This window comes from Malania oleifera, chromosome 13 (genome assembly GCF_029873635.1).
Source record: "Malania oleifera isolate guangnan ecotype guangnan chromosome 13, ASM2987363v1, whole genome shotgun sequence".
NCBI lineage: Eukaryota > Viridiplantae > Streptophyta > Magnoliopsida > Santalales > Ximeniaceae > Malania > Malania oleifera.
This window is the reverse complement of record NC_080429.1, coordinates 76,915,834-76,941,971: the sequence shown is the minus strand read 5'-3', so window position 1 is coordinate 76,941,971 and position 26,138 is coordinate 76,915,834. Positions and strand designations below refer to the sequence as shown.

General features: G+C 38.0%; 1 protein-coding gene across 2 annotated transcripts in view; it reads right to left on the bottom strand.

Annotated features, from left to right (window-relative positions):
* LOC131146279 (uncharacterized) overlaps positions 1–26,138 on the bottom strand; it is a 76,813-nt gene that overhangs the window by 6,867 nt on the left and 43,808 nt on the right. For both annotated transcript variants that reach the window (XM_058095756.1, XM_058095757.1), the window contains exons 12-13: positions 21,213–21,294; positions 20,917–21,085 (exon numbers count right to left, since the gene is read on the bottom strand). In XM_058095756.1, the coding sequence (XP_057951739.1) occupies positions 20,917–21,085; positions 21,213–21,294 (251 nt within the window). The remainder of the gene's footprint in view (positions 1–20,916; positions 21,086–21,212; positions 21,295–26,138) is intronic.

The following is a 26,138-nucleotide window of genomic DNA, read 5'->3' as shown; positions in this document are numbered from 1 at the left end:
CTCTTTTTCCCCATTGCTTTATCTACATGCTATTGGAATGTAGGCATTACTAGCTGATTGGAAGATAATTTTACAATGCATCAAATACCAATACATTGTTCTCAATGAAGAATTGCATCCTAGGAATTAGTAAATAACATCTGATAAAATTACATACAGCTTCAAATTTGAGAACTCTACAATACAAATCAATTTATCTATTTCTTGCCAGATACTCCTGAAATTTGGCAAGGTGAAAAAGGCACTTATAAAAGTTCAGGTCATATCAAACGGAGAAATGATGTTCAGCCATGTGCAACAAAGATTAATGACTACATAACAATGCTATAGGCCCTCAAAACACCTCCATCCCACCAGCACCACCACCATCATCACAGTTGTTGCCAGTACAGATAAAATATATCATTCAGTTTTTGTTTTTCTAAGTAATTGATTGTTCTGCATAAGACTTTACCAGATACACAAACTTTTAACTTATATACTTTATAGTGAAACCAGAGGGAACAAACAATGTATCTCTTTCTTGCTTTTCTTATGCAGCCTCTAATAGCCCAAGTAAAGAGTCCTTCATTCCAAAAATATAAACTCCTAAACTGCTGATTTCAATATCACTGGGGACAAAACTGTATTGAGAGAAAGAAGTTGTTTTCCCAGAAAATGACCTTGTGCTTTTATGGTTCAAAAAATAGGTCAAATAATCGTATTGGTCATGCTTCACAGTAGAGAGAGAGAGAGAGAGAGAGAGGGAGGAGTGGAAGAAGAACAGTGAGACTCCATTGCGTCAGTTTCTCCGTCTATTTATAACAAAATATAAATGTTATTAGACAATAATACCCTTTAACCTACTCTTTAACACTCCCCCCTCAAAACTGGCACATATACATCATATATTCCTAACTTGTTATGAATATACTGAAGCACATCCGGCTTTGCCATTAAATCAGAAAACTGATCTAATTTCACATGGGTACTATTGATAAGTTTCACTACAAGTTTCTCTCTAACAAAGTGGCGATATTCACATCAGATTTGGAGCCCATATGATGTAAATGTGAAGACCCAAGCTCCTCAGACATATTCTTTAACCAGATTATGTCACAAGTGGTATGAGCATGGTCTATACTTGAAATTTTTATACTAAACTTTCAACTACTAGTTCCTTATTACTTTTCCAGAACATCAAAATTCTACCAAATAAAATACAATAAATTCTACGGTCGATCTTTTATTATATGGAGATCTAGCCCAATCAGCATTTGTATATCCATGGATAAAAGTATAATCATGATTTTTTGATAATCAGTTCCAAACCTGGTGAACTTTAAGATACTTCAAATTGAACACAACATCATAAATTCTACGGTCGATCTTTTATTATATGGAGATCTAGCCCAATCAGCATTTGCATATCCATGGATAAAAGTATAATCATGATTTTTTGATAATCAGTTCCAAACCTGGTGAACTTTAAGATACTTCAAATTGAACACGACATCTATCCGGCGATTGGTCCAAGAAAAATGCACTACACAAAGACAATGTTTTGTCTAGCATACACGAGATGGTTTAGCTTCCAGACTAATATACTGTACTGTCCAGGAATTTTAAAGCAATTCACCATCATCGTTTGTTACTCTAATGTTAGGATCGATAGGTGTATAAAGTAGTTTGGATTCCAACATTCCTACAGCAGTGAACAAATTCAGTACGTACTTTCTATGGACAAACAATCTGCAAACATGACTGCTACTCCAATGCCAAGAAACTATACTATTCTCTCTAATATTTGGTTTAAAACAACAACAACAAACCAAGCCTTAAGTCCCACTAGGTGGGATTATATGTATCCTTTTCCACCAATTTACACTATCTAATTGTTAAGGATTCATATCATATAGATCTGGAAAGTTTTACACAGGCTGTCAGCTACTTAATGCAACTTTGCTCCTTTACCCGGGCATAAGACCAACTGTGTGTGAAAATATTAGATTAGGAAATTAAGTGCATTACAGGCGGAGTTAATGATATTTGGTTTTAAACTTTCCTCTAAGAACAATTTTCAACTCTCCTCCCTCACTATCATCACCTGCAATGACAATATTGCTGTTTTTCGTCCCACATTGGTAGAATAGTTCCACATTGATAGGAAAAGTTGTTTTGAATTTTTTCTTTGTTTGTTCCACATTAGTGAGAAGTGTTTTTTGGACTTGAGGTCGAAATTATATAAAGAGCTCAACTCTCCATTTGTAAAACACACCTCAAAGTTGTATTTTGTCAAGAAGTAGTAGATTGATCGTCGGTACCCAAGGACGTAGGTACTTTTGTACCGAACCTCGTTAAATTCTTGTCTTATTCTTTTTACTGTCTTTTATTATTAGTTTCTGCATTACTTTAGTTTTTATATATTCAATAACATTAGTTGTAGTATTGGTGTTTGGCACAAGTGGGGTGCTCGGCACAACAATTGGTATCAGAGCTAGGTTGAATAGTGTCAATATGGAGGAGTTTCTCTATTAGGATCCTTAATTCCACATTTGATGCATAAGAAAGACCTTATCTAAGCGAGTGCTCAGGAGACCATTGCGACTCAATCGCTCCCTGGAGGTCGGCCTGGTCAAAGTGGAATTTCATAGGATAAAACAGAGTAGATACAGTTGGTACGTACTATTCATCCTAAGCCTTTTGCTTTGTTGGTTGCTATCGAATATATAGAAGATGGCAGAAACTAGTGCAGCAATAGAAGAAATTCTATCCACACAAACTCCAACCCATTCGGCTTCAACATCATCGTCAAAGACGATAGCTAATGCTCGGTTTGAGGTAGAGAAATTTCATGGTATCAATAATTTTAGTATGTGGCAATGTGAGGTGATGGACATCCTATATCAGCAAGAATTGGATATTGTTTTGGATGATAAACTAGTGGATATGGGTGACAGAGACTAGGAAACGATCAATCGTCAAGCATGTGGTACAATTCGTCTGTGTCTCGCTAAAAATAAGAAATATTGTGTTATGAGAGAGACATCTGCAAAGAAATTGTGGAAGACATTGGAAGATACATTTATGACCAAGAGTCTGGAAAATCAGCTCTATTTGAAAAAGAAATTGTTTCGCTTCCAATATCAACCAGGTATTTCGATTAATGACCACATAAATGCTTTCAATAAAATTTTGGCCGATTTGTTAAATTTGGATGAAAATGTGAAAGATGAGGATAAAGTCATATTGTTACTGAATTCTCTCCTTGATGATTATGAACATCTGACCATCACTTTATTGTATGGGAAAGATAAAGTTACTTTTGATGATAAAGTTACTTTTGATGCTGTTTGTACTACATTGATTAGTACTAAATGCAGAAAGAAGGATCAAAGGGTCCATAAGGAAACAGCAGAAGCACTAACAATAAGGGGACGTTCTCATAGTCATAAGCCTGGAAGGAGGAGTAAATCTTATAGGAGACCTACTAAAAATGAATGCGCCTTTTGTCGTGAGAGAGGGCATTGGAAGAAAGATTGCCCTAAATTACAGCAGAAGAATAAAGGCAAAGCACATTCGAATGTCAATATTACCAATGATGATGGAAGTGAGTCAAATTTTTCTCTTGTTGGAACATCTTCGTCACATTATTTTAGTGAGTGGATTTTGGATTCTGGTTGTTCCTATCACATGTGTCCCAATAGGGAATAGTTTTCAAATTTTGAAGAATTAGATGGTGGAGTTGTTTTTATGGGAAATGATAATACCTATAAAACAACTAGAATAGGATTAATAAAGTTGATATGTCAAGATGAAACTATTAAAACCTTGACTGATGTTAAAAATATTCCAAGCCTAAAGAAAAATCTGATTTCATTGGGTGCCTTAGAATCTAACGGGTTTACTATCACTTTGAAAGATGAAACCTTAAAGATTAAATTAGGTGCACTGGTGGTGATGAAAGGAATAAGGAAAAATAATTTGTATTATTTACAAGGTAGTACAGTTATTGGTTCGGCAGCTGTTGTTTCTAAGAAAGATGCAGGTTTAGATACAACCAGGTTATGGCATATGCGATTAGCATATGCAGAAGAAAAATCTTTGCAACAATTAGCTAAGCAAGGTTAAAGGGTACAAAGGTGTGCAAATTTGAATTTTGTGAGCATTGCATTCTGGAAAAACAGACTAAAGTGAAATTTGACACTACAATCCACCAGACTGAACATATTTTAGACTACATTCATACAGATGTATGGGGGCCCACAAAAACAGCTTCATTGTGTGGTATGCATTATTTTGTCACTTTTTTTTATGACTTTTCCAGAAGAGTTTGGGTGTATTCTATGAAGCATAAAAATGAAGTGCGTGATATTTTCCTTAAGTGGAAAAAATTATTTGAAACTCAAACTGGCAAAAAGATTAAACGACTCAGATCAGATAATGGTGGTGAATACACGAGTGACCCATTTATGAAGGTATGTCAAAATGAAGGTATTGCTCAACACTTCACAGTTAGAGATACACCACAACAGAATGGGGTGGCAGAGCACATGAATCGGACTTTACTGGAGAAAGTTTAATGTATGTTGTCTAATATTGTGTTAGACAAAAGGTTTTGGGCTAAGGCGGTTAGATATGCGTGTCATCTCATCAATCGTCTACCATCATCTGCAATAGGAGAAAAAACACCCTATGGGGTATGGTCTGGAAAGTCTGTCAGTGACTATGATTCTTTACATGTATTTGGTACTATAACTTATTATCATGTTAAAGAATCTAAGTTGGATCCAAGAGCCAAGAAAGCAATATTCTTGAGGATAAGTGCAGGAGTTGAAGGATACCGTCTTTGGTGTCTTGACACGAAAAAAAATGATTTTAAGCAGGGATGTGACTTTTGATGAACTTGCAATGATGAAGAAAACAATACGCAAGGAGACACGAGTTGAAGAGAATACCAATGGTGCTCAACAACAGGTGGAGGTTGAGACACTTTTGGGAAACCCAGTGAGAAATGAGACTACACAAGGTAACTCTCCAATTACGGTGGGAAATAGTGTACAAGAAGAGGAAATTTCAATTCGAGAATCTTCACAGTAACAAGAATCAATTGTTTCTCAAATGCCAAGATGAAAAATTCGAAAACCTACTCGGTATACTGATATCGCGGCCTATGCACTTCCAATTATGGAGGATAATGTTCCTTGCACTTTCAAAGAAGCAATGAGGAACTCTAAATCAAACGAGTGGAAAAGAGCGATGGATGAAGAAATGCAGTCTCTTCATCAGAATCATACTTGGGACCTAGCTCAGCTGCCCAAGGGTAAGAAAGCAATTGGTTGCAAATGGGTTTATGTAAAGAAAGAAGGATTTCCATATGCAAATAATGTTCGCTTCAAAACTAGATTGGTAGCTAAGGGCTACACACAGAAGGAATGCATTGATTATAATGAGGTATTTTCTTCAGTTGTAAACATTCTTCCATTCGAATTTTGTTGGCTTTGGTAGCACAATTTGATCTTGAATTAGTACAACTCGATGTAAAAACTGCATTTTTACATGGTGATTTGGAAGAGGAAATTTATATGACTCGGCCAGATGGATTTCAAGTTGCTAGAAAAGAAAATTGGGCATGTAAACTGGGTAAATTGTTGTATGGTTTAAAACAATCTCCAAGACAGTGGTATAAACGATTTCATCAATTTATGATGGGTCAGAAATGCATCAGAAATAAACATGGTCATTGTGTTTATTTTCGCAGACTACAAAATGGATCTTTTATATATTTACTCTTGTATGTTGATGATATGTTGATAGCTTCAAAGAACAGGGAAGAAATCAACAAGTTAAAAAGTCAGTTAAATCAAGAGTTTGAGATGAAAGATCTTGGTGAAGCAAAGAAGATGCTTGGCATGGAGATTCGCAGGGACAGAATGAGAAGAAAAGTTAGTTTGTCTCAGAAACAGTATTTGAAGAAGGTAGTATAAAGTTTTGGCATGTCTGAACAGTCAAAACTAGTAAGCACTCCTCTTGCTCCTCATTTCAAACTTAGTGCACCTTTATCTCCTAAATCAGATGAGGAATGTAAGTATGTCACAGGTTCCTTATGCAATTGTTGTTGGTAGTCTGATGTATGTAATGATTTGTACTAGACCTGATATTTCACAAGCTGTTAGTATGGTGAGCAGGTATATGCATGATCCGAGTAAAGGACATTGGCAAGCTGTGAAATGGATTTTGAGATATATTATGAATACGATTGATGTTGGTATAGTATTTGAGAAAAATAATACTATTGAACAATGAGTTGTTCGATATGTGGATTCTGATTTTGCAAGTGATCTGGATAAACGTCGATCAACTACTAGATATGTTTTTACATTTTCTAATGGTCTAGTGAGTTGGAGGTCTACCTTACAGTCTACCATTGCCTTGTCTACAACCGAAGCAGAACACATGACAGCTTCAGAGGCTATTAAGGAAACTATTTTGTTGCAGGGTTTACTTGAAAATTTGGGAGTGATTCAAAAGCACATTGTTGTGTTCTGTGATAGCCAGAGTGCTATTCATTTGGCAAAGAACCAAGTCTATCATTGTTTGGACTTGATCAATATCCTGCAAGTCTGAATATTTTTTGAAGGCGCCGATGATATGGAACTCAAGAAAATGTTGGTGACTGAAAAATTTGTTGAATTTATCGTCAAGGTGGAGATTTGTTATTTTTTGTCCCACATTGGTAGAATAGTTCCACATTGGAAGAAAAAGTTGTTTTGAATTTTTTCTTTGTTTGTCCCAAATTGGTGAGAAGTGCTTTTTTGACTTGAGGTTGAAGTTATATAAAGAGTTCAACTCTCCATTTATAAAACACATCTCAAAGTTGTACTTTGTCAAAAAGTAGTGGATTGATCGTTGGCACCCGAGGACATAGGTAATTGTCTTGTTCTTTTTACTGTCTTTTATTATTAGTTTCTGCATTGCTTCAATTTTTATATATTCAATAGAATTAGTTGTGGTATTGGTGTTTGACACAAGTGAGGTGTCCGGCACAACAAATATCACCCCACGATCGCCAATGACAAAACAAGTCCAGCAGCATTATGGTTATAGAAAACTAAATGATCTCCACATCTATGAAGACCAAAAGCAATTAGTTATTCACCAAAATTCTTGTTGTAAATGTGAAAGAAATTGAAGATTCCGTGAAGAAAACACAACAGTTAAAGATGGAGAAAAGAGGAAGAGAATGAGAGAGAAAACCAAAGGCAGTTTTCCAAGACCTAATGCACAGATCTAGGTCTGCCCTCTTATATATTAATAATAAAAACATGAATGACAAAAATACCCTCACTCACTATAATTACTAGAATACCCTACTCTCTTATAATACTCCCCTCCTAAATCTGGAGGTGTATAAATATCACTAACCCAGATTCTGACAACCAGGGAGCCTTGAATAAAACCTTCGTGAAAAAAGTCACCTAACTGATCCACAAATTTCACAAATGGAGTCATAAGAACCTTCTTCAACAAAATGTCCCTCACAAAATGAGGGACAACTTCAATGTGCTTTGTCCTCTCATGAAACATTGGGTTGCGAGCAATATAAATGGTAGCTTGATTATCACTAAATATATCTATGACCTTCATTGTCAAGAATCCCATCTCCCATATAGGATATTCAACGACATAATCTCGCTCATAGTATGATCCATAGTTCTATATTATATTGCTTCACTAGATTTTACTACAATAATTTTTTTCTTGCTATGCCAGGTAACAAGATTACCTCCAACAAATGTCTAGTATCCACTAGTAGACCTTTGATCATCGACTGAGCCTAAATCTGCATCAGAGGTTCCCATGATCTCACATTTTCTCATACATTTATATATCAAACCTTTAGCAAGAGAGCCTTTGAGATGCTAGAGTCATACAAACACCATCTAAGCGTGGTAGTTTGGGATTTTCCAAAAAATTGATTTACCACTCCCACAAAAAAGGATAATTCAAGTCTAGTGACATTCATGCATATCAAATTGCCTAACCCACTGCTTATGTCGACATGTCTTCAAAGTATGGTCCAACATCCCTAGATAACTTCACACAGTGATCCATAAGATTATGCTTCCAGTATGCCCATCTCACTTAGCAAAGTCTAATGTATTTCCTTGAGATTGATTCTACCCTTTCTTATACCTTAATATCTCAAGTCCTTGGCTTGAAAATTTTCTTAAAGCAACTTCTTGACATCTGCAGCCTTGCCCCATGCCACTACCAATGATGATAAATCATCGGCATAAAATACTAGAAGTACCACACCTGTCTCCTTTTTTGAGGAAAAAAAAAAAACTAAATGATGTTGTAGTGTAGAAATCTCTAGTATCTTGGAGTGATTTAGGGGATAATTATGTAGAGAAGTGTATATTATTAAGAGAGATTATTCTAGAAGATTGTTTCCATTTTGAGCATACCCGATTGTATTATAAGTACTGTATTAGCTTGTACAAAGATTTATTCAAGAATTACAGAAATCATTCATTCTAATTTCATGGTATCAAAGCTAGGAGATTAAACCTAGCTATCAATGGCGAAAACCGCCAGCCATAGCAGAGGTTTGATGACCTTTGAATCTCACGAGGATGAGAACAAAGCTATCTCAACCATGGGCTCAACAAGACTCGACAATTCGTCCTACTAGCTCACGGCAGAGAAGATGAACAATAATTTTCGAGAATGGGCACAATCGATCAAACTTGTGATCGATGGCAGGGGAAAATTGGGATTTCTTACCAGCAAGACACAGAGACCTACCCCAACCGAAGCTGCCACCCTTCAAAAATTGAAATCAGAGAACTCCATGGTCACACCATGGTAGGTGAACTCCATGAAGCCGTTGATAGGGAGGACTTATCTTTCCCTGCCGTCGGCGAAGGAAGTATGGGATGCCGTCCGTGAGACCTACTCCGACGCCAAGAACTCCACCAACACTTTACTTAGCATTTCACATAGACAATTGCTTAGACCAACCGCACCCGCCCCCATGGATCCCTCTTCGTCACCAGCGTCGTTGCTGCATATGGCCATGGCCGCCTTGATTGGTGCCTCCGTCATGGCCATCTCCGCCTTCTACATTCACAAGTGCAGCATCGACCAGGTTCTTCGCCACCTGATTGACATCCAACGCAAGCTCCCTCCCAATAACGCTAGTCATCGCTCCGCGTTGCATGGCCGAGAGGAGGAGGAAAGAATGGAACGAGACTTTGACGGTTTTAGTTCCGACGGAGAGATTGGGATTGATGAGAAAATGTTGAGGCACGTTCTACCTAGGTTGACGAACCAAACCTCGTTTAGTTATTACAGAGCTACGTCTCCCACAAATATTTCTTCGGGTTCTTTAGCCCAAAGAGGTAATTTTTTGGAAGCCTTGAGCATAACCTCTAAATCCAAAACTCCTTGGATTATTGATTCTAGTGCCTCTGATCACATGACCAATGCCTATCATCTTTTCTCATCATATTCACCCTGTGCTGGAAATTTGAAAGTTAAAATTGCCATCTTTTCTCATCAGATTGATCACTCTCGTCTATCACGGGCAAAGGGAATATCCGACTCTCTAACTCCATCACACTGGAGTCCGTTCTTCATGTTCCTAATTTATCCTGCAACTTACTCTCCATTAGCTAGTTAACTAAGAATTCCAATTATTCTGCTAAATTTCTTCCCTCTCATTGTGTTTTTCAGGACCTATCATCGGGGAAGACAATTGGCAGTGCCAAGGAGCATGAGAGACTCTACTACTTTGAGGAGGCTAATGTGAGTGAACAATGTCAAACTACAATTTGTGATTCTACATCTATTTCTAGGAATAGTGAAATTTTGTTATGGCATTCTAGGATGGGAAATCCAAATTTTCAATACTAAAGATCTTTATTTCCTTCCATCTTTTCAAATAAGACGTCTTCTGATTTTTAATGTGAGATTTGTGAACTTGCAAAATACCATCGCAATTCCTTTCCAAAATCCACATACAAACCATCCAAATCTTTTACTATTATGATTCACAGTGATTTATGGGGGCCCTCAAGCTCTCTTAATCGCACTCACACGAAATGGTTTTTTACTTTTATTGATGATCACACACGTATTTGTTGGGTTTACCTGCTGAAAGATAAAACGGAAGTCCATTCTATTTTTATCAATTTTCACTCCATGACTCAAACACAATTCCAAACTTACATTCAAATCTTGCATACTGATAATGGTATAGAATATTTCAAGAAAATGAATTATCCATCAACGTTCCTGTGTGGATCCCCTCAACAAAATGGTGTTGCCGAACACAAAAATAGGCATATTCTTGAAGTAGTTCGGGCATTGATGTTCATTACAAATATGAAAAAATATTTTAGGGGTGATGTCATTTTAACAGCTACATATCTCATTAATAGAATGCCTAGTCAAGTTCTTTCTTTTGCCACTCCTCTCCAAAATTCCAAGTATGTTTTCCTAACTCTTGGCTTAACTCTAATGTCCCCCTAAAAATTTTTGGGTGTTCTTCATTTGTACATGCTCATGCTCACAATAGGGATAAATTGGAACTCCGTGCCATTAAGCATGTTTTTTTTTGTTACTCTCCTACTTAGAAAGGCTACAAATGTTAAGATCCTATCACAAAAAAATTGTTTGTTAGCCTTGATGTCACGTTCTTTGAAACCACCCCTAACTTCCAAAAGCCCTCTCTTCAGGGGGAGAATTGGAGTGAAGATTGGTTCTTTGATTTCTCTGTTGATGAATCTGTGTCATACACTGAGCCTATCAACACCACTACACCATTCCCTGATCTGTCACCTAATCTCTCATGTACAAAAGACCACTTACACTCGGGGGGAGATGCAAAAAAACAAAATAACAAGGAGATACTTGTTTACTCAAGGAAGCCAAAATCAAAGAACAGGGAGAATCTCATACCAGAGGCACCAAGAAAGTTGGAACCGGTGATAGCTCCGAGCAACCATGAGTCCACGCTCAATCCCGATCAGCCAATAGATTCAAATGGCCATGAGCTTCCTTCTGATAAATTTGTGCCTGATGACATCAATTTACCCATTGCTCTCAGAAAACAAACTAAGTCATGTACTCTCTAACCCAGGTCAAAATACATGTCTTATAAAACTCTATCTACAGGATATCGTGCTTTTACCTCTAACCTCGACAGGATAAAAATTCCAAAGAATATTCAGGAAGCCTTGGAGATTCCTGAATGGAGAGAAGTCATCATGGAGGAAATGCAGGTCCTGGAAAAGAATGGAACTTGGGATGTTATGAATTTGCCGAGAGGGAAGAAGCCAGTAGGCAGCAAACGGGTCTTCACAGTGAAATATAAAGCTGATGGGATAGTTGAACGATATAAAGTCCGTCTTGCTACAAAAGGGTTTACACAGACCTATGGCACTGACTATACGGGGACGTTTGCACCAGTAACAAAATTGAATACAGTTCGGGTTCTCTGTCCTTGGCAGCCAACTAGGATTGGCCACTTCAGCAACTAGACATTAAGAATGCATTTCTAAATGGCGAGTTAGAGGAAGAAGTCTACATGACGATACCACCAGGTTTTAGTAAGAAAGGTGAAGAAGATAAGAGTATGTAAACTCAATAAGTCCCTATATGGACTCAAGCAATCTCCTAGAGCATGGTTCGACAGATTTGCGAAGGCGATAAAGAACCAAGGATATCAACAAGTGTAAACGGAATTCAATTTCTATATTCCTTGAATTATAAATTATGTACATCCCAATCTTACAATATATAATACAATCAAATATTCTAAACAAGGAAACAATCTCCCTACAGTAATATACAATCTTCTACTTTTACCCACTTTCCTAATTTACTCACTATTCCCACGGATACTCGGGATTTCAACACTCTCCCTCAAGTTGGATCATGGATATTAATCATCTCCAACTTGCTAATGAGACCATCAAAGTTCTGTCATGCTAACCCTTTAGTAAAGATATCAATAGCTTGTTCCTTGGTAGGTACATAAGTCATACAGATGGTTCCTTCTTCAACCTTCGCTTTGATAAAATGTCAGTCCACTTCCACATGTTTAGTCTTGTCATGTTGAACTGGATTGAGAGAGATATTGATGATTGCTTTGTTGTCACAATAGAGTTTGATAGGAAATTTCATCGAAATTTGTAGCTCTTCCAAGAGTTTCCATAACCACAGTCCTTCACATATTCCTTGAGCAACTACCCTAAATTTAGCTTTAGCACTACTTCGAGCCACTACATTTTGTTTTTTGCTTCTCTAAGTTACCAAATTTCCCCATACGAAGGTGCAATATCCGGTGGTAGACCTTCTATCTTCCACTGATCCTGCCCAATCTGCATCTGTAAAAATTTTTACTTCCTTACTTTCACATTTCTTGAAGAGTCCTTTGCCCGGAGAGCCCTTGAGATATCTAAGGATCTTGTACACAACATCTAGATGAGCCTTTTTTGGTGAATGCATGTGTTGGCTTACCACACTTACCGCAAATGCAATATCGGGTCTGGTACGTGATAGGTAGATTAGCTTACCAACCAATCTCTGATACCTCATTTTCAACTGGTATTCTGCAGTCTTCGACCCTCTTTACTGCTTCAATCAGGGTTTTCCAGTTTCGGTTAGGAGATCAGTGATATACTTCCGTTGAGAGACACTAATACCCCTTTTTGATCTAGCAACTTCCATGCCCAAGAAATAGCGCATTTGTCCCAAGTCTTTAACTTCAAACTCAGTAGCTAAGACTTTCTTTAATCTTTCCATCTCTACTATATCATCCCCAGTTAGGATTATATCATTAACATACACTATCGGAATCGTTCTCTTACCACTTTCAAACTGTTGGAAGAACAGAATGTGATTTGATTGCTTTTGTCGATATCCTTGAATTTTTATTACTTTTGCAAATCTGTCAAACCAGGTTCTGGGAGATTGCATGAGTCCATACAAGGACTTCTTGAGTTTACATACTCTCTTTTCTTCACCTTTCTTACTGAAACCTGGTGGTATCGTCATGTAAACTTCTTCTTCTAACTCGCCATTTAAAAATGCATTCTTAATGTCGAGTTGCTGTAGTGGTCAATCTAAGTTGGCTGTCAAGGACAAGAGGACCTGAACTGTATTCAAGTTTGCCACTGATGCAAATGTCTCCATGTAGTCAATGTCACAAGTCTGTGTAAATCCTTTTGCAACGAGTCTGGCTTTATATCGTTCAACTGTCCCATCAGCTTTATATTTCATTGTGAAGATCCATTTACAACCAATTGGCTTCTTCCCTCTCGGAAAATTCATTACGTCCCAAGTTCCATTTTTTCTCCAGGACCCACATTTCCTCCATTACAGCCTCCCTCCATTCAAGAATTTCCAAGGCTTCCTGAATATTCTTTGAAATTTTCATCCTGTCAAGGTTAGAGGTAAAAGCACGATATCCTGTAGACAAACTTTTATAAGACATGTATTTAGACCAGGGATATTGAGTACACGACCTGGTTTTCTGACTACAATAAATTGATGTCATTAGGTACAGGCTTATCAGAAGAGAGCTCATGACTATCTATTACCAAATCAGGAATGGGCATGGACTCCTGGTTGCTCGGAGCTATCACCGGTTCCAACGCTATTGGTGCCTCAAGTATAAGAATCTCCTTGTTCTTTGTGTTCGTATTTCTTAAGTAAACAAGTATTTTTGTGTCATTTTACTTTTCTGCATCTCCCCCTGAGGTTAAGTGATCTTTTGGGTATGATAGGTCAGGAAATGATGTAATAGAAGACTCAGTAGATGGGTCAGGGAATGAAGCAATGGGAGATGCAGTAGATGGCACAGAGTCAGTAGTAAAGAAATCAAAGAACCGATCTTCACTCCACTTCTCCCCTTGAAGAGAGGGCTTCTGGAAATTAGGAGTGGTTTTAAAAAAAGTGACATCAAGGCTAACAAACATTTTTTTGAAGACTAGGTCATAACATTTGAAACCTTTCTGGGTAAGAGAGTAACCAATAAAGATGCATTTAACAGAACGAGGTTCCAATTTATCGCAGTTGTGAGCATGAACATGAACAAATGTAGTACATCCAAAGATTTCCAAAAGACGACTGGAGTGGAGTCAAGAGGTAGGAAAATATTCCTGGAATTTCTGGAGAGGAGTTGTAAAGGAAAGAACTCGACTCGGCATTCGATTAATGAGATGTGTAGCTGTTAAGATAGCATCGCCCCAAAAATAGTTCTTCATATTTGTAGTGAACATCAATGCCCGGACTACTTCAAGTATATGTAAATTTTTCGTTCAGCGACCCCATTTTGTTGAGGGGTATCCACACAAGAACTTTGATGTACAATTCCACTTTCTTGAAGATAATTTCCCAAAATATTGTTAATATATTCCGTATCATTATCAGTACGTAAAATTTGAATGCCAGTTTGGAATTGTGTTTGAATCATTGAGTGAAAATTGACAAAAATGGAGCGGACTTCAGGTTTATCTTTCAACAAGTAAACCCAACAAATACGAGTATGATCATCAATAAAAGAAACAAACCATTTCATATGGACGCGATTGGGGGATCGTGAGGGCCCCCCACAAATCACTGTGAATCATAATAAATGGGCGGGATGGTTTGTATGTGGATGTTGGGAAAGAATATGCTGGCGTTTTGCAAGCTCACACACTTCACATTGAAAATCAAAAGACGTTTTATTTGAACATATAGAAAGAAATAAACGTCTTAAATATTGAAAATTTGGGTGACCCATCCTAGAGTGCCATAACAAAAGTTCACTATCTCCAGAAATAGATGCAGAATCACAAATTACAGTATGACATTGGTCACTCGTTCTTGCCTCCTCAAAGTCCCTCATATGCCTTAGCACTGCCAATTGTCTTCCCCGATGATAGGTCCATGAAAATACAGTGAGATGAAACAAATTTAGCAGAGCAATTGGAGTCTTTTGTTAACTGGCGAATGGATAACAAGTTGCAAGATAACTTGGGAACATGTAGGACAGATTTTAAAGTTATAGAATCAGATATGCAAATTCTTCCTTTGCCGGCAACTAGTGAGAGAGATCCATCTGCAATTTTAAATGTCAGATTTCCAGCATATGGTGAGTAGGATGAGAACAATTGATAAGAATCAGTCATATGATCAAATGCACCCGAGTCAATTATCCATGGTGATTTGTAACGGGATATAGTATTTAGGGCTAACAAAAAATTACCTCGGTGAGCTAAAGAACCAGTGGAAGACTGACTCAATGTTTGAATTGAGGAAAACATTTTATATAGCTAATCCAACTGCCCAAAACTGAATACACCACTTGGAGTGGTATTATTGTTTTTCACACCTTGTGACCTTTCAGTTGAAGTATCAGTAATAGCCTGATAGCCACAATTTTTTTTATATTGTCTCGGCTTCCAATATGCAGGCTTTCCATGAATCTCCCAGTAGGTATCTTTTGAATGACCTGGCTTACGACAGTGCTCGCACCATAATTTTCCTCTTTGTGATTTTTGCCCAGATCCCGCAGGGCTTTGAAGTTAAGGCTGAGATGTCAAGCCCATTCGAATTTAGGGCTGGTATTTCAGGCCCGAAACGATCCACCTGTGGCCTCAGCATCACACGTCGTCGGCTCTCCTCCCGCCTTACTTCGGTGAACACCTCTCAGGTTGATGGCAAAGGTCGTCGGGCCAAGGATTCTTCCCCGTACGTCGTCCAAATCTTGGTTGAGGCCAGCCAAGAACTCGAAGACCCATTCATTTTCGAGTCGTTTTTTGTATCGTGCACTGTCACCAGAGCACTCCCATTCCTCTTCGATGCTCAGATCAAGCTCCTGACAGAGATGAGTCATCTCCATGAATTACTCAGTAACGCCTCTCTCATCTTGCCTCATCTACCACAATCGGGTCTTGATCTCAAAGATCTGCGAGTAACTCTCGACGTTGGAATATGTCTCACGAACGGCGTCCCAAATGTCCTTCGCCGTTGGCAAGAACAAGTAGATTTTCCTGATTGACGGCTGCATCCAGTTGACGAGCCAAACGGTGACCATGGAGTTTTCGGACCTCCATTTTTGCAAGGCTACAACGTCGGTAGAGTTTAGTTTCCTCCATTCGCCGGTAAGATAACCTAACCTCCCTTTCCCTTCAATCACCAATTTTATGGATTGAGCCCACTCACTGAAATTTTTTCCGTTTAGTTTCTCCACTGAGAGTAGAAAGGCTATGTTGTCTAGCCCATTTGAACCCCCAATGGATGTGGCCTCTGAGTTGTCGTCGATATTTTCAGAAGAGGTCGACCCTTTGCTATTGACGGTGCCGCGGGCCATAGTTAGCTAAGGTTGAGAAACCCTAGCTCTAATACCATGTAAATGGAATTCAATTTCTGTATTCCTTGAATTCTAAATTATGTACACCTCAATCTTACAATATATAATACAATCAAATATTCTAAACAAGGAAACAATCTCCCTACAGAATAATATACAATCTTCTACTTTTATCCACTTTCCTAATTTACTCACTATTCCCACGAATACTCGGGATTTCAACAAGGGCAATCAAATCACACTATGTTTTTCCAGCAGTCTGAAAATGGGAAGAAAACAATTCTGATTGTGCATGTTGATGATATAATCCTAACTGGAGATGATATAGTGGAAATGGAAAGATTGAAGAAAGTCCTAACTGCTGAGTTTGAAGTTAAAGACCTGGGACAAATGCGGTACTTCTTGGGAATGGAAGTTTCTAGATCAAAAAAGGGTATCAGTGTCTCTCAGTGAAAGTATATCCTTGATCTCCTAATCGAAACTGGCATGCTTGGATGCAAACCTAGTGAAACCCCAATTAAAGCAGTAAAGAGAGTTGAAGACTGCGGAATATCGGTTGAAAAGGAGAGGTATCAAAAATTGGTTGGTAAACTAATTTATCCACATACCAGACCCGACATCGCATTTGCAGTAGGTGTGGTAAGCCAACACATGCATTCACCAAAGAAGACACACCTAGAGGCTGTGTACAAGATTCTCAGGTATCTCAAGGGTTCTCTGAGCAAAGGACTCTTCTTTGAGAAGTGTGAAAGTAAGGAAGTAGAAGTTTTCACAGATGCTGATTGGGCAGGATCAACGGAAGATAGAAGGTCTACCACCGGATATTGCACCTTTGTATGGGGAAATTTGGTGACTTGGAGGAGTAAAAAATAGAATGTAGTGGCTAGAAGTAGTGCTAAAGCTGAGTTCAGGGCAGTTGCACAAGGGATATGCGAAGGACTATGGTTACGGAAATTTTGGAAGAACTACAGATCACAGTAAATTCCCTATCAAACTCTATTGTGATAACAAAGCAACCATTGGTATCTCTCTCAATCCAGTTCAACATGACAGGACTAAGCATGTAGAAGTGGACCAACACTTTATCAGAGAAAAAGTTGAAGATGGAACCATTTGTATGACTTATGTGCCTACCAAGGAACAAACAGCAGACATCCTTACCAAAGGGTTAGCCCGACAGAGTTTTGATGATTTCATCTTCAAGTTGGATATGATCAATATCTATGATTCAACTTGAGGGGGGAATGTAGAAATCCCAAGTATCTTGGAGTGATTTAGGGGATATTTATGTAGAGAATTGTATATTATTAAGAGAGATTATTCTAGGAGATTGTTTTCATTTTTAGCATACCCACTTGTAGTATAAGAAGTGTATTAGCTTGTACAAAGATTTATTCAAGAAATATAGAAATTATTCATTCTGATTTCATGTAGCGCTAGATAAACCAAAAGGAGAGACAACAAAACTAAATTTGTCAAACAAGGTTCAAGAAGACTACTTAAGATCATAAATAGCCTTGTGCAACCCACACATATTACAATCCTCCCCCTTAGCAACACCCCAAGAGGTTGCTCCATGTATGTCTCTCCCTGCAAATCTTTATACAAGAAGGCATCAATTACATCCAACTAGTATTAAAGCCAATCAAAATTAACTTCCAATGAGATCAATCCACATTTAAAATTTAGTCAAAAACAAGAGAGGAGGTCTCCAAATAATCAACAACGACAACAATAACAAACCAAGAGTTATGTCCCACTAGGTGTCAGTCATATGAATCCTTTCCCGCCAATGTATAAGATTGTGGGCAGCTTATCCTAAAACCTCTACATTCTAAAGCTTATCTCCACAATTCTAACTTAAGAGTCTATCCCACCACTAGTTTCATCGATCAAGACACTAACATCTGCAGTTCTCTCTTAGTACGCTTGTTATCGTACTTTCATCACTATTACTCTAAAAAATAAAAATAATTGTTTAAATTTTTTTTTTTTTTTAAATCTAGAGTTACTTCCTAGTGTTTCTAGCATTTCTATGGTTTATTTTGGTTATTTCCTTAGATTAGGGTTTTGAATTTTCTAAATATCACAAAAAATAAAAATTGAAAAATCAAGAAATAAAAAAAATCCCTTTTGTTCATAAAGTTGTTTTGCTTAGTTGGAAAGTTCTGACCTTGCCTTGTCTTTTTTGTTTCTTGTTTTAGAAAGTTTGAACATTTTGAAATAGGAAATTAAGGTTTGAGTTTGCTTATAGCCTCATGTAGATTGGAGTAATTATCTCATAGTATCTTAGTTTCCTTACTTCAATGGGTTATTGGCCTTCCTTTTTCAGGCATGATCTCATTTTGAGCACTTTGACCTAGTTGCCTTGCTTCAATTAATGGATTGTGTTTCTCATTTTGGTGCATTGGCTTGCCTTCCTTGCATTATTTGATATATGTCTCTTCATTATCCATATCTTATTCTCATGTGATTGCTCATCTCCAAAAACCCTAATCTAATGAATCAGACAACAAAACTCAAAATTGGGGTGATAGCATCCTTTTGCGATTCCATATATAAGAAAATGGATGGTAAATTGGAAATATTTGAGAAAATTGGGCATCTTGAAAAACCCTAATCTAATGAATCGGACAACAGAACTCAAAAGTGGGGTGATACCATCCTTTAGTCATTCCAAATATGAAAAAATTGATGGTAAATTGGAATTATTTGAGAAAATTGAAGACCTTTGTCCATTCAAATTTACGACAATAAGATTTTAATGGGACAGGTGTGTAAGGACACTAATATTTTCCCCTTGCACAACTGTACTACCAAACTTAGCTCGGATATGCATACAAAACCTTGCTAGTTTTTGTGACCTAGATTTAGTTTAAGATTTCAAATAAGTAGTTAATTAGGTGTCCTAAGCACATCTAGGGTAAATAAAATGTTAGTGGTGACTCCATAAAATTAGGGGGAATAGAAACCCCAAATCCCACACACATATTTATTTTTCCATTTGTTGTTGTGTTAGATCCCCAAGTCACACATGTTGACAAGTGGCTCAACTACCACCAACAAACAGGCATCGAGATTACCAAACACACTAGCAGATTATGCCCAATTTGAACGCAAGCAAACAATCAAAAAAGTTGAAACTCTAGACCAAAAACCATAGCAACTGACATCATACCATGGTCTATAGTAAGGTTTAAGCCATTAACAATGAAATCAGAGCAAAAACAGACTTTAGTGAAGCCTCACGCGCCAGTATATGGCGTCAGAGCTGCTGGCCTGCAATTGGCATGCAGTGTGTCTGTTACTGATGATCTTTATCCATAGATCAGCACTGTCTTTGAACAACTGCCAGGTTGGTTTCCAATGAGTTGAGAGAACCCTGTCATTCTGATCTAGCACTGTTGTCCAGCAAGATTCCGGAAACTTCTGACAGTGGTTTGACTTTTCTGGGATGCAAGCAGCCTTTCTAAGGAGAGAGTCAAATATAGGGTTTATGGATTCAGGGTTCGGCTTGGCAGTAATGGCTGCTTGCTAGGGTTTTAGATCTTGGAATCATGCTCGAGCACCTTTTTAAAGGAATGTCATAAATGGAGAAACTCGGACAAGGATAAGTCTTCGTGAGAGAACCAAACAAACTTGGACTAACCAGGACATCGCAGAGATTCTGCACAGACCAGGAAGCAAACACACTGAGATTGCACCCAAGAGAACATCACACACAGAACAAGACAGCCAGCCCAGACCAGTAATTTTGCTTCATATGCAGCATCCATGGTTAAATCAAGGCAAGATACTGCTTGGAATTAATTTACTAACTCTAGACACATATATTAGAGGAAGAATTGCAGTGGGGAGGCATCAGATCACACCATATTAATCTATTTTAAGGACTGGAAAGGAAGTCACAGCCCAGAAAAACCTCAAATTGACAGCCTAAGGATGATCAAATTCCCAAATTTCTTTAAGGGTTTTGATCATCCCAGGGAAGCACACCTGTCACTGGATCACCATAACCTCTATAAGAGCTAACCTCAGCACTTTGCTTTTGGCTGCTTGGCGGGTAGGGTTATGGTTTTGGCTCTATAACACTATGTTATGTTTCATCATAGAGGAGAGAGAGAGAGAGAGAGAGAGAGAGAACAAGAATTAAACCATGAGATATTGTGGGAACCCCTCTCTGTGTTTACAATAAAATGTACACATGAGTTGACAATAATAACCTTCAACTGACATTCTTCAACGGTATTCACCAAATGGTCGACGTAAGTGAAACTTCAATTTTGACAACATGAGAGCGAAACATTCTTGATAATAAATAAACCTTCAACTAACAGCTAGAACATAACTTGCTTATAAATAAAATACAAACGAAGTCCAGCAATAAGGTTTCTGTAACATCTCATTTTTGTACAAATGGTGCTTTCACATAAGCTACGAAGAACAAAAACCTGTGACTGAGTTAACCAGTAACAAAGGAATGGGGATATAAAAAATCAGTAATTACTTCACTGCACTTTAAATAATTTTAGACATTTCAATAAAATATAGCATGGCAAACATACTTATTGGTTCTCTATCTGTTGCTTCTTGAGTCCCTGCAAGATTATGCTGTACTTCTGTTTTTATCTTTGAGACAAGATCTTCGTGTTCAGAAATGGAAAGAGGAGCCCCATTTTTTGCCAACATAACTCTGGTGACCTCATCCTGCAGCCTCCGCATCATGCTCTTTTGCTATCAGAGAAACACAGTTAAAATAGAGAACACAATTAATGTAAGGAAAAGAAACATAGTAGAGAGAGAGAGACCATGACTAATGTAAACATTTGCTTAAGGTAATTAAAAGAAATAATGCGATTACCTTTTCTTTTGCAGCAAAGGCTTCTTCTTTTGCTTTTTCAATAAATTTTGAGTTCTGTTCATCAATCCATTTCCTTAAATTTCTGAAGCCAAAAAATGATGAATTATTTACATTTTTCAAAGGAAAACAGAAAGGAAGACTGAAAAAAGTCAGATTTTTGTTAAAATTCCACTTTACACTACCCTGAAAAAAAAATATGATCACTTTCTGACAGAATTTCCTTCAAACACAAATCATCTGAAATTTATCAAATTTCAAAATATTAAAAAAAATTGCTAATTTTTTGGCTACATTTTATGGAAAAAAATTTCCTTGCAATTGAAATTTGAGTTTTCAAATCCTCCAATATATATACAAGTATAGAGAGATTCCTTAACTTGAGAGAGGGGGGGGGGGGGGGGGGGAGGGTGTTACAATTGGATAGTGTATCTCTTAAATTAAATGTGTCCAGCACGTACTGCCCACCAAACCAGCTTCAAAGAGTAATAAGCTATCCAACCTTGAGAATTGTGGGAGAAGCAGTTATTCCATCAAAAGCTCTAGCATCATCCACTCTCCCCCCCCCCCCCCCAAACACAATCTAGAAGGGAGTGATTGGGATCAACAACAATGCTTCCTCCCTTTTCTTTATTCATAGAAATACCCTTCAGAGCCCAGATTTCCTTTCCCAGAGTGTCAGCATTGACGCAGAACTGTCCAGTAAGACCAGTGGCCAGAATCCTACAAATTCTGGTCTGGGGCAGAGGAGCAGTAAGTGTAGTACAGTTTCATCATCTTTGCATATAAAGGATTGATTGACCAAGGTGAAACCTCTTATCTGAATTTGTCAAGGATCATCCTACTTGCCTCCCAAGCAAATAAATAAAAATTAAAAGAAAAAGCAACTTTGGTTTGCGCAAGAGCGACTGTCAAGCTGCTAGTAGAAGGATCTGACAGTGAAGTAGCCATTTTTGTTGAGCTTCCATTGAGGCATATCCAGAAAATGGTCCAATTAGGGACATTTCTGTAAAGACATCTGTAAAAATCAGCAAAAGAATCAAGCTCCCAATCATGGGCGTTCCAAGCTGCCCCATTGATGTTGTCCATATACATACTCACCAAAACATCTTTGTCCAAAACATCTTTGTTGCAAGCAAGATTAAGAGTTGAGAGGAGATGAGCTGCTTCAGCTATCATGCCAAAAGAAACTATTAATCCCACTTCTAACAAATCTTCCCACCGTTTACAAATCAAATTCCAAAAAATTAGCCGTCGAGTTGCCTGGGCCTTGGATGTCCATCCATTGTGATCAGGTTGTACTTCAAGGCAATCATCTTTTTTCCAAAATAACTCCCTTTGGTTTGTGAATCTCCACATCCATTTACCAAGGTGGGCCTTGTTTAAAAGAATGAGAGATTTGACACCAAGGAAATCCCTCGAAATTGGTTGCCAAACAACATCCCATTTAAATAAATGGGACATGACAACCTCCCCTGTATTTCCCCAGAGAAAGTTTTTCGTTATGTCTTCTAATGTTTTGGCCACTGAGCAAGGAGTAGAAAAGAGTGAAATGAAGTAAATTGGGAGCTTAGGGAGGTTGCTTTTGATGAGGGTGAGTCTACCACCTTTAAAGAGGTAATAATGCTTCCAACCAGCCAATTGTTTTCAAATCTTTCTACTATAAGTCCCAAAATCCATTTTCCCTTGAGCTTTGCATCAAGAAGGAGACCAAGGTAGTTCAAAAGAAAGGCCCTCCAGCTTGCAATGCATTATACCAGCCAAAAATTGTTCACTCACATTCCCAACAGGGATAAGCTCATTCTCTCTCAAACAGACTTTCAAACCAGAAATTGCTTTGAAGAAGAGATGTAAGAATAACGATTAAGAATTTGATGAGCTTCCACCTAACAGAAGATCATGATACCATAGGGAAGCAGAGGTGAGAAACTTCCATCTCCCTACAACTTCCTTCCACTCCCTGCCCATCAGCCTTTTTAAAAATTCTTGTTCTCGTGGACGAGTGGAAGGGGATCTCTTCGTCATAATCCCCGGGAAGAGCAGAAGAACCCTGAAAGGCAGCCATTAGCGAGAATTGAGAATGGTGCGGCAATGCACAACTCAATCTGTTTTCTATTTTTTTTTTCTTTTTTTCTTTTTTTTTTGAAAATGTTCAAAAGGAAATCCCAATAAACATGGTTGAAGGCCTTTTCTACTTCGAGTTTTGCAAACGATTCTTCCATTTTTTCAGCTCTAGAGTGACTACCCACAATTCCAAGGCAATGAAGGCAGCATACATTATTTTCCTCCCTTTGACAAAGGAATGTTGGTGCTGTTCTATGACTCCCATGATTGCTTTTTTCAGTCTTAATGCGAGAACCTAGAATAAATGCTTGTAGACATTGTCCACCAAACTAATTGGCCAAAATCTTTGATGATAACATCCCCCCACCTTCTTAAGGATCAATGCAATAAAGGAGGAACTCATGCTATCCAAAAATTTGTCCGTAGAATCGAGCTCATCAAAGACCTCGATAACATCAGCTTTGAAAACGTCCCAATTTGCTCAGGAAAATGTTTTGGTGAAGCCATCGAGTACAAAAGCTTTATCACCATTACAATTTTTTAGACCACAATAGAATTTCTTCCTGACTAAAGGACTATTCCAGCCAAGAAGCTGTAGAGGTGCAGATTCTTTAGATATTTAACCCCTAAGCATGTAGTCTCCAAGTAGACGCATTGGAGTAAAGGGTTTCATAAAACTTGCAAATACCTTCTTTGATGTCCCCTCCATTTAAAGTTTCACCATTAATTAGGACTATGTTCAATGTGTTGGATCCCCTATGAGCATGGTTGTGTCATAAGTCAAGCTTGTTTAGGGTCTTACGCTTGCCTGTGACCACTTGTGTTGTGTACATAGGATGTACATCATGTAAATAGTGTAGGTTTCATTTTTTGAGTAAGAAAATTCCTTAGCATAAAATGGGGATAATCGGTACTCTGTTAATTTGATGTTCCCTAGTGTTGGAGCTAGAATAGCGTAGGGTGAATGTAGATCAGTATTGTAAAACTCACTAGCTTTTGTTAAAAATGAAATGTATTGCTTTACAGTTTGCTACATTGCTCGTCTACTTTCATACTTGTTTACTACTGCTGCTTAATTTTGTAACCGATAGTTGTGTTAAAGGTTATTTAAGTCTTTTATTATTATTATAAAGTTTGTTAGTATGTTAATTAGTGAGAGTTACTAAGGGTATTATCGTCAGTAGGCAAATTGTTCACCTTGTCCATGGTTGTGTCTGTGCTTCACATTGTTTGCTATTGTCCTGATTAGTTTTGATTGTTCTTCTTGTTTGACATTGGTGTGGTTGCTAGTTTGTAAGTGTTGGGATGGAGTCTATGAATCCCAAAAACATGTTTCGTTCATTGCTACCATAGATAACTCCTCAAAAGTTAGATAGAAAGAATTATGTTCAATGGTCTAAGGTTGTTCGGATTTAGCAAGATTAGGAAAATATGACCACTTGCTCCAATCTAATCCTTCTAATGAGGAGAAAAGAAGTGTGGATTCAAGAAGATGCCTTGATTGTTTCCCTCTTGTGGAATTCAATGGAGCCACAGATTGCATGGATGTGCATACATCTAGATACATGCAAGGAGATTTGGGATTATGTCAAACTTCTATACCCTAGTACATTACACATGCATGATTTATCTTAGGAGTACTTTCAATTACAACAAGGAGATAGGATCATTGCCGATTATTTTGGAGATATGGAACGTATTCATGAGGAGCTTAATGTCGTGCAACCCATAACTGCCGACGATCACAAGATGCAGGAGCAAAGGGAGCAGATGACAATTCTTCAAGTTGTAGCAGGCTTGAGACCCAAGTTTGAGGTAGTCTAATCCCAGATACTTAGTAGTACAAAGTTGTCATCATTTTCCAATGTTTATTCTCGTGTCTTTCATGCTTCCTTTAGCACACATTCTCCTACTCTTGCATATGGCTTTGAGAGGGCAGACTTTGCCACACAAGGTGATTATAGTTCAACCACAAAAGTTATCGAGGTGGTTCGAGCGGTCGTGGTGGTAGAGATAAATGAGGTAGAGGCACTCCTCGCAAATGCACTCATTGTGGATAAGGTAATCATACTATTGAGCAGTGTTGGGATCTCCACAATAGACCTGCACGTGTTGCCAATGCAGCCACCATAGACTTCACACCTTTGGAGGCAGCCAATGAAGCCGCCATTGACTCCACACCTTTGGGGCCGAGTGGAAGGCAACATATTGTATCCATGTCAGAGGAAGACTATTCCAAGTTCCAGCAATATCAAATTTCACAATAGGCTTCTTTTCCCAATGCATCTCTTGCCCAAACAGGTAATCCCACAATATGCCCATCATCCAGTACTTTCATTCTAGTCCTTGGGTCATAGGTTCCACTACGACTAATCATATCACAGGTATATCTAATTTCTTCTCTACTTTTCAATATCTTGCAAATTTACCTTGTGTTACTCTTATTGATGGATCGACCACTGCCATCAAGGGAATTGGGCCTATAAATCCCACTTCTTCTATTTCTCTTACTTCAATTTTGTATATTCCCAAGTTTCTTTTCAATCTTATATTCCTTAGCAAGATTACTAAATCCATGAACTGTTTAGCAACATTCTTCCCTAATTTTGTGGTTTTTCAAGATTTGAAGACAAGGAAAATGATTGGCAGAGGGCATGAAGCTAGTGGACTTCATCACTTTGAGTTGCTATTTCTTCTACTGCTAGCATTGTTGTTGCCACACCTCTCCAAATTCATTGTCGCCTTGGTCATCCTTCACTGGAAAAGTTGAAACGTCTTGTTCTTGATTTGAGTTTTGTGTCTAGTCTTGATTGAGAGTCTTGTCCATTGGGAAAGCACCATCAAGTCCCTTTTGCTTCCCAAGTC